The 9462-nt window shown below is 42.6% G+C and overlaps 3 protein-coding genes and 1 non-coding gene across 4 annotated transcripts; all 4 read left to right on the top strand.

Annotated features, from left to right (window-relative positions):
- The first annotated feature begins 865 nt into the window (after window positions 1–865).
- BX661DRAFT_t153 lies at window positions 866–937 on the top strand. Its single transcript has one exon. It is a non-coding gene; the product is annotated as a tRNA-Cys (tRNA).
- A 338-nt stretch (window positions 938–1275) lies between these two features.
- On the top strand, window positions 1276–1534 carry BX661DRAFT_201152 (uncharacterized protein; the record flags this gene model as incomplete). The annotated part of the gene is made up of 3 exons (XM_051538474.1): window positions 1276–1365; window positions 1445–1484; window positions 1512–1534. The coding sequence occupies 3 exons, from the start codon at window positions 1276–1278 to the stop codon at window positions 1532–1534; spliced, it is 153 nt and encodes a 50-aa protein (XP_051388602.1).
- Window positions 1535–5252: 3718 nt separating this feature from the next.
- BX661DRAFT_218453 (P-loop containing nucleoside triphosphate hydrolase protein) lies at window positions 5253–6039 on the top strand (the record flags this gene model as incomplete). Its single annotated transcript, XM_051538797.1, has 2 exons — window positions 5253–5734; window positions 5838–6039. Coding segments are annotated over 2 exons (684 nt in total), but the record flags the coding sequence as incomplete, so codon positions are not given.
- A 1164-nt stretch (window positions 6040–7203) lies between these two features.
- On the top strand, window positions 7204–8004 carry BX661DRAFT_189658 (multidrug resistance-associated protein 1-like protein; the record flags this gene model as incomplete). The annotated part of the gene is made up of 1 exon (XM_051537600.1): window positions 7204–8004. Exon 1 carries the CDS (start codon window positions 7234–7236, stop codon window positions 8002–8004), a length of 771 nt encoding a protein of 256 aa, XP_051388600.1. The 5' UTR covers window positions 7204–7233.
- Window positions 8005–9462: the final 1458 nt, after the last annotated feature.

Here is a 9462-nt window from a genome sequence, read left to right as displayed (position 1 = left end):
TACGAAAAAATACAACGGGGTGGGTCATCACAAGATACACAAAAACACGTAACTGTTTATTATTTAACTGTCAGTTAGCCTGGAAAACTTCCAGCGCTCCTATTAGCAACAGCGCACGTGCAAACGTCTATGTATGGAATTTCCCCATTTTTATATTGATTTGAGTTGGTGTCTTCTTGATGTAAATTTGGTTTATAAGCAAAACATAAAATTTTAATTCTTACTTTTTGTTGGCTGGCTGCTACGCTCAAATTATCCACTAACCAAATCGTAAATTCGCTGACACAAAATCATTTTGGAGCACCACATAATGAGAAAAAAGCCTGCCGACAAACATATGGTCTGGGTCAATTGAATCACTGTTTCTGAAATAGCCAAATATTTTTTGCTGAAAAGCGGCGCAATGGCTTTCAAACAAACACAAAATACAAATTAACGCTAGTAAGCAGCAAGCACTCTATCAAAGATATACTCACGCGGAACTGAGATTATTTGGTACTTTCCAAATGCCAGCAAAGGCAATGGCATTTGCAACTGAGGGCAATTAAAAAACGGTGCAAAGAGGGCAAAGTCGCCAGTGAGTTTGCCTTTGTGGATGCGAAAAATGGAAGTGCTAAGGATAGAGACAAAGAACAGGGGGAATGCAAATGCAACAGGCGTAGCAACAAGCCAACTGATCGCCGGAAATGCTACGTATCCCCGCATGGTGGTGCGCGGATGGTGGGAATGTGTTTGTGCAAAAGGCGTGGGTAGAACACAGGGCGCCAGTGCGGGGGTTAGCTACTGCAAAGCATGCGGGTCGAGTAGGCTGGCAAATGGAATTGGTTAGAAGCAACAAGATTGGCTGTAAAAAGCTGGTTGGCAGGGGCGTTTAGCTCAGTGGTAGAGCGTTCGGCTGCAGTCCGATTGGTCTCCGGTTCAAATCCGGAAGCGCCCTCTTTTTGCCCTCAGCTATGTATTCCCCCTCTTTTTTACATGCAGGACCGCCGTTTATTATTGGCAAGTGATATGCCGCGCGACACTGTCTACAGCCGTCCTGAGCAACATTGCCAATGTCTTTTGTCTTTTTATGCGACAGAGACCCCCAAAAAGGGGCGACCAATGCTTTATCCAAACAACAGACATGGCAGTGGCTATATTACCAATGGGGAAACTGCAGTGACACCAGTGGCATTGGCTACAGAGCGTTTGGGAGCTTCAACAACTTGTTATATTGCAAAATACACCGACAAGCCAGCGTTGATGACAAAAGAGCCCAAGCGCAAACCGAAAGTAATGGATAAGGTGCAGATCGACTTGGACAACACCAAGGTGCCCAAGCATGTTGGCGACGAGCCCGCTCGCAGCACATCGACTTATTTAATTGTCCGTTGGTCTAGAAAATACAGATGCCAACTATTGAGACACCATAAAACAGAAGAACCCTGCTGATCGAGTCGCCGAGCGGCATATAATTGTTGTGTTTTTTGAAGACGAGTCGCTGAGTAGCATGTGATTGTTGTCTTTCGAAGGCGAGTCGCTGAGCGGCATGTAATTGTTGTGTGGAGCGCTACGAAGGATTAGCCCTCATTTTTATTGCCAAAACACGGTGTGCCGGTCGATGAGTGGGTGCCCGGTTGTCAATGCGCTTGTACGGGTTGGTTTAATGCAGCTAAACTATTTTGAAGCCTGGATCAAAGACGTTCTATGGACCAAACCTGTTGCAGAAAAATCCACTGACAGCTCATCAGCAGCATTCTCTCCTTGCCGTTCATGCTTGTCGAGAGACTCTCTTTCTTTGAACTGACACGGATCTTGTGGGTGGCTCGGGTTAATGTTTCTTGTTCCCTTCCACGAACCCTGTTATGTTAAAAATATATATTTGAACAAAATGAACTAAAAGAAAACTAAGGGATGAACACCCTCCACTGTTCATATTCATTAGTATTTATGTGTGCATATGAATTCCCGCATACCCAAGTAGGGAATTAACTAGCGATTGATTCATTAATCAATCGCCGGAGACAAGCCGCAATTTCTTGTATCACAGCTGGAGCGTAAACTGTATTACAAAATGCTTTATAGCTTGCTTATCCACAGCTGGAATGTATTCAATCAATGTATCTGGTTGGTTTTGTATAAACTTGCCATTGTAAACTTTTTTGCCCATCTGGGGCCATACGACTTGCTTACCATATATGTTGCTATTACGCCTATGTACTATGTTTATCCGTTGTATTGGCTGCTTGAGCCAACGACGATCAGCGCTCTTGTAAATAATTATAAAGGCGCACAATCACAACAATAATTGTTGTGATTCCGGGCTTCTCCTTCCTGGATTTTTATTTAGTACTGAAATAAAGTCATTTTATACACCTGAATTTCTATCGGCTTAAACGTGCGATAAGCTTGTGAATTCGTCAAGCAAGTCCTTGGGGTCATATCTCTTGATTTGGGTACTCCAGAAAGGGTCGTTATGAATATCAAATTTGTAAACATCAATTGGGTATGTGTTTTGCCTTTGAAAGATCTACCGCTGAAGCCAATTGCCAAATATGACCATGGAGCCCCGCTAATTGATTTTGGCAGTCCCCGCTTTGGTTTATGTTTGATTGCTGAAAAAAGCAGAGACAAAGCCTATATCAGTGATTTTAAACACGTAAATATAAAACCGATTAGGACGGACGATTACAACGGTTATGACTATGTCACCTCAGTTTATCTGGGCATGCGCTGCATAATCAAAGTGCCAGACAACTTGGCTTAAAAAACTTTGGCATATAGCTGTGTATTCATTTAATATTTACTTAAATATACGGTACCATTCCGTGTGTGACAAGAAAATCTGAAATAAAACAATGTTTTAAAGGCACACCGCAATGGTGATAGTAATAATGTTGTTAAAAGCACGTTTGGCGCAAACACACAAACTCTTTATTGCTTTAGGTTAAGACGGGCTGCCCGTCAAAACTCAATTCATTTGTACGCATTTTAAAAATTTTATTTGCGCAGAAAAATGTGCTAAACTAAAATAATTGCAATAAGCACATGCTATGCTGCAGCAGGAATAAAAATGTGTTTTGGCTACTTTTAACCATTAAAAATACAATGCAGAACAATATACATGTCTAAAATGCAGGCCACTGCTCAACCATGCAAGGAAATTGCAACCACATGAGCTTTTATTCTCACAGAACCATTTTTCACATTCAGCAGATTCATTGTTTGACTGCGGCTTTGGGTCTATTTGTAAAAGATGTCCTATTTGCATATTGCATCTGGAATAACATGTTCTTAAAAATATGCTGGACGTTGACGAGTGTATTGAATACTAGACTAATTTATATTCCGTAGAAACCTAGAAAAGAAAAGAATGCTCACAAAGAAATATTATTTTTCCCTTTTTATGACTACAAGTCTTAGTGCTCACAAAGAAAAGGGCAGCTGATGGGCATTGGGCTAAAAAGGAAATGTGTGCCCAACAGTACATGTGTTTTTGGATGCCAAATTCTCATTCTAGTGTAGTGATGCGTGTATACCAACAAAATAGAGAAAGCCCAACCACTGGTATGTGTCTTCTGCTTCTTATTCTCCCACCACATTTTTCACATTTATTTTATTTACTTACAGCTTGTTGAAACATCACCCATTAAAAAACTTCATATTATCATCTTTTCAAATTACCAACAAATGGCAGCTAATTTTATTGCGGCAAACGCTAGCGTCGCAATTGATATTGTTGTGTCAATGGCCTGCCTTATGGCAATGTTTAATGCCAAATCAACCAGGCGCAAAACATTGCCCACGCCTGCATTTTCACTGATTGCATTGGGCATTGCCAATGTGGCACTTGTTGTAATCCAGAGCGTGTCCATCAGCTCAGTTGTTTTTACTGCTTCTTTGTCTGCTGCAGTCTCGCTGACAGCATATTCGGCATTTTGCCACTATTTGGGCGCAGCCAGCGGCAGCAATGCACTTGCCTGCTTTCATGTGGCCAGAATTTACCGACTGGGCCAATCGCCGCTGATAATGACCCTGCCAGCAACCGCAGCCAGCGCAGCAATTCACCTTTGGCTCGCGTGGTATGCGTTGAATTCGCAGTTGAAAAGCAACATTTTGTTCCATCTCAAGGGCATTTGCGCTCTCGATGGGTTTGTTTTTGCCAGGCTCATGCGCAGTGGTGGCCTTTCTATTGAAGATTTGCGCAACCGCAAGTTTGAGAGCGAGTTTAGCGAGCACAGTAAAAGAGCAGTGTTTGACCCATTGCAAAGGCAATTCTTCTAAAATAAAATACATGCTAAATGATATATTTGACCAACTACAATTAGTTTGTTCTAAACACACCAATATCTTATTACTGTATTTTTTGTGCACATAGGTTCTTTGTCATCCGCGGCCTTATTGTAGCCGAATGGAAGGGTATTGTCGGTGTGCTTGTTGCCAAAACACTAGTTAAAATGGCTACTCACTTGCGCCGGCTCATGTTTGTTAGCATTATTGCAACTATCGGCAGTCCGGGTGCAATCGACTACCCGAGCTTGGCCATGCTTCTTGCTGTCTGGCAGTTGCTGTCGCTCACCACTCTTGCTGATAGATATATTATACATTTTCATGAGCTGATATCTGAAAAAATTCTTGCGCTTGTATATTTTAAGGCACAAGAGTTGTACATTACGGCATATTGCAAATTTTTTAGAGAGTATAAATTTTATAGCTCAGCTTATAAGATCTCAGCAACAACCAAGACCCTTATAGACACCTTCAGCTCGATGCTTGCTCAGCTTTTCAATGTTTGGATCATATCTCGACATATCGGCTGGTGTGCTGTCATTCCAGTTGCCATCACTCTTGGCCACCAGCTGATTGCCCATCTGGTATCTGCAAATATCGAACATCTGAAAAGGCTAAACCAAACGACCAGGATGCCCAGGTTTCAGGAAGACTATGACACCATATCTAGAAATATTCGCACAATCAAGCTCTATGCCTGGGAGAGGACATTCATGGGCGCTATGGCATGGTTGGATTTGCCAGAATACACACCGCCAATATTTTGGTATGTGCTGGAGTATATAATTAAAGTTCTTGGGTCCTCGGTTTCGCAGATTTCCGCTGCATCAACAATCATTATTTTCTTCAGCATGTCCAGTGATCCAATGTCATATGCCACTGTTGCACTGCTAGTGGACTCAATCGACTCGCTCATTCGATTTGCCAAAACAATTGGTACCACTGGACAGGCACTTATTGACATCAAGGAGGGTGTGGCTTTTATGCAGACACTTGTCGATGCTCAGCATACCAAAATTATTGCACATGTGTCAGAGACATCCAAGGATGGTGTTGCAGTAGAACTTGACAACTGTGCTTTCAGCTGGGGTAAGAGTAAGTTTGGATTGGATCCGATCACACTGTGCATCAAGGCTGGCGAGTTTGTAACGATAATCGGATGCATTGGCAGTGGCAAGTCGTCATTACTTTCAGGGCTGTGCGGCGAGATGCCTATCGTCAGTGGACATGGCCGCATGTGTGGAAATATTGGCTATGTCAGCCAGAAACCATACATTATGAACAACACCTTCCGCGAGAACGTGCTCATGGGTGCTGAGTATGACGAGAAATGGATGCATCAGGTGCTTGAAGCCTGTGCTCTGTCCGAGGATGTCAAGCAGTTTGCAGCTGGCGATCTGTCAGAGATTGGCCCTAATGGCATTAACCTGTCCGGCGGTCAAAAGGTCCGACTGGCACTAGCGAGGTAAATATTGGATATTCACAGCAAACATGTATCATACATCCAACATATGCAGGGTGTAGAATATGTATTTTGTTGCTAATTATTTTGCATAATTATTTTGTAGGGCGCTGTACCTAAAAGCGGACGTTTACATCTTTGACGACTTGCTTGCAGCTGTTGATGCACGAGTCGAGCGCCTCATTGTCGAGCGTGTTTTAGCATCTGGCGGCATCATTGGCAATAAAACGCGTATTCTAGTCACCCATGCTGATCATCTGGTGCCACTGAGCAGCAAGGTTGTCACGCTTGCTGAGGGGCATGCTGTGATTGTTGAGCAGCAGCCGGTTGGTTTTGTGTCTGCTGTCAACACAAATGAGCATATCTCTGATTCATCGACAGAAACTGCTTCAGCCAGCAATGCCGACACCAAATCTGGCAAGTTTACCATTCACCCCGAGCTGAAGGATCCACCGTTCAAGCTGTGGCAACTGTGGAGGTTTATCAAGCTCAGTGGGTATGGGACTGTTGCTATTGTGGCCTTGATCCAGCTTGCCAATGCCTATGTGATATACTACGTCGAAAGCCTGCGAATCAGCCTTATGGTCAACAGCAATCCTGACACAATGCGCCAGTCAATGAGCAGGTACTTAATTGTCAATGCATTGGTGGGAGTTGTTTGCATGCAGCTAAATTATTTTGAGGCGTGGATCAGGAAGGTTTTGTGGACCAAACGTGTTGCAGAGAAAATGCGTCGCCAGCTTATCAGCAGTATTCTCTCACTGCCACTCACACTTGCTGAGAGACTATCTTCCTCTGACCTGGTAAAAACGTTTATGGCTGATCGGGTTTATGTATCCAATAACCTTCCAAATACCCTGTGCAATACTGTTTTGTTTGAAAATTTCTTGGCAGTCTCAGCAATAATCCAGGCTACAAGATTTTCGCCAACAATTCTGCTGCTGTGCTTGCCACTGGCTGGCCTAACTGCACTGTCCAAAATATTATTCAGAGATATAGACAGGTTTCCGTGGATTCTAAACCAGTATATTGATAATAGTATCTTAAATCACTCAGAAGTGATATTTCAACACAAATTGTTACTTCGGATTCACAGATGTGCCGACGTATACCTGGACCAATCAAGAACTAGGGTTTCCTTTGAAATACATTTTGGCCACATTCGTCGTGTATTGGACAGTTCACGCAAGATGATGGCTACTGTTTGCGCTGAGGTCATCCGCAGCGGGATCTTGCTATTCAGTATCCATCGTCGTCTTTACACTAACACTCCTGTACTTCCAGGAGAGGTCGACACAATGGTTTTGCTGTCCTTAAACGTGTTTCATTGTGTGAATGCACTAAATCACATTTCTGGCAAGTTTGAGGACCAAATCCAGGCACTTTTGCGCTACTACATTTATACAGAACAGTTGGAGCACGAGGCACCACCAGTCATTGAGAATGCAAGGCCAGAACCCAGTTGGCCGCAGAATGGGGTAATTGAGTTCTGCAATTACAGCATGCGCTACCATCCAGAGTTGGATCTGGTTCTCAAAGGGCTTAGCTTTTCGGCACAAGGCGGCGAGAATATTGGCATTGTCGGCCGCACGGGTGCAGGCAAGAGCTCAATAACATATGCGCTGATGCGCTTGGTCGAGCCAGCCAACGGCCGGATCATCATCGACGGCATTGACATTTTGACCATTGGTCATCATGACCTGCGATCACGCATTGCCATTATTCCGCAGGACCCGGTGCTGTTCAAGGGTACCATTCGCGACAATCTTGATCCGGCCAACGAGTACACTGACGACGAAGTCTGGGCAGCTATTCATGCAGGTCAAATTAGCAACCTTCTCGATACCCCAACAGAGAAGTACGTCAAGCCTCTAGATAGCAAAAATTCTGACAAGGGGCTGTGGATCGAGGGTGTTGGGCTGAACAAATGGGTGAAATACAATGGTATCAATTTTAGTGTCGGCCAGAAACAGCTCATCAGTCTTTGTAGGGCACTTCTTTGGCGGCGCAAGATTGTCATTTTAGATGAGGCGACGGCCAACGTGGATTCCAAGACTGACCAGATCATGCAAGAAGTGATTCGCCGCGAGTTTAAGGAATGCACCGTGCTGACCATTGCGCACCGGCTGGGCACTGTGATGGAGAGCGACCGCATCCTGGTGATGGACCACGGCCAAATGGCAGAGTTTGACACGCCCGAGAAGCTGCTTGCTGACAAGAACAGCCACTTCTCGCAGTTGGTCGAGAGCATGAATTTCAGCCACAGCAATTGACATGGTTTTCAATGAATAAATAATTATATTGACATCAACAATTATTTTGCTCACATACTTTATTGTAATAAAACTTATTCGTACTAACTATATTTTTATTTAAAAAAAATACACTATAAGGGAGCTTAAAGAGCTCCGCTTATCTATTCGAAACTATCGACCGTGAAAATAGAAATCGCGATCGTAAACAATCACAATTTCAAACAATCGCAATAATTGATGTCACACGTTGTGTGCTGAGGTGCTCCTGGCATGAGGACGGGACACCCTCCGTTTTTAATATGCCTTTATTTACCCCTTTAACAGTGTTCCTTGCGAGTGGTCGGCTGATTACTATTGGTATCCTCTTTGGGCATGTTCACGACAGCATTGTACAATGAGCGCGTGTTTTAACTGGAGTATTCCTTTTGGTCGTTTAAGAAATAGCTCTTGTGGATTTTCTCCTATTAGCATCAAGCTGCAGCACCAGATAGTAGATAATAATAATGAACAGCTGTCTCCCATTTTCAATTTATTTTCTCACTCTCACTTTATTTATTTCTTACTAATTACAACATACCACTCTATTATATTATAGTTTTGCGCGCGCAATATTATTCTTACTATTATTCAAAATGTTTAACAGGAAACCGGCTACTATCGCCAGCACTAAAAAAGAGGAAAAGAAAAGGCAAGCCTCTCCAAAGAAGATTGCCGCCATGTCTGTAAATTTTCTTAATAAAGGATTCACGCTTCAGTTGGGCAATATTGAAGGCAAAGATTGCAATGAACTGGTAGCCTTTGCTAAAGGTTATTTAGCTAGATATTATAAGGACATATTGGAAATAAACGCCAGCAATAACCCCAATATAAAAAAAAGGATGAAACAGTTACTAGAACATTCCAAATACGAACCTACTATCAAGTTTGATAAGGTCAACCAAATTAAGCTCTGCGGATATTCCTTGATCAAGGGCCAATACATAGCTATCCTTACATATAGGGGAATGGGGGTAAATGAATTCGCTAGGCTTTACAAAAGCCAAGATTAATTATCGCAAATGCATTTGGTTTATATTTAAATACATTTATTTTTTAGGTAGCTGACATACTCAGCTTGTGATGTCTCCAATCCTAGTTTTGTTACCCTTGTTTTTTTACGAATAAACTATATCCGTATTTTCGCCATTTTCACTCAGTTGTCTTTTCTGCCTTTTAATTTATAATTGTATAAACAAAAATATATGAACATCAGCTGCCACCATTTTATAAAGAATAAACCTTTATTTTTGTACTCGAAAAAGGGAAGCAGGTTTGGCGACAGCGTCGCTTTTTTGTTTTCTTGGCTAGAGGTACCGCCATAATAAACGGTATGGTTGGTATTTTTATTCATGAAACGTATGGATGCTTTTTTCCAATAGAGCATTTTGTCAATTGTATTAAGCAGAGTGCTGTCGCGCAGCATTTTAATTGAGTTTT

Source organism: Kickxella alabastrina, assembly GCF_025024165.1.
Source record: "Kickxella alabastrina strain RSA 675 chromosome Unknown BX661scaffold_45, whole genome shotgun sequence".
In the NCBI taxonomy this organism is placed as follows: domain Eukaryota; kingdom Fungi; phylum Kickxellomycota; class Kickxellomycetes; order Kickxellales; family Kickxellaceae; genus Kickxella; species Kickxella alabastrina.
This window is presented reverse-complemented; position numbering and strand designations above follow the sequence as displayed.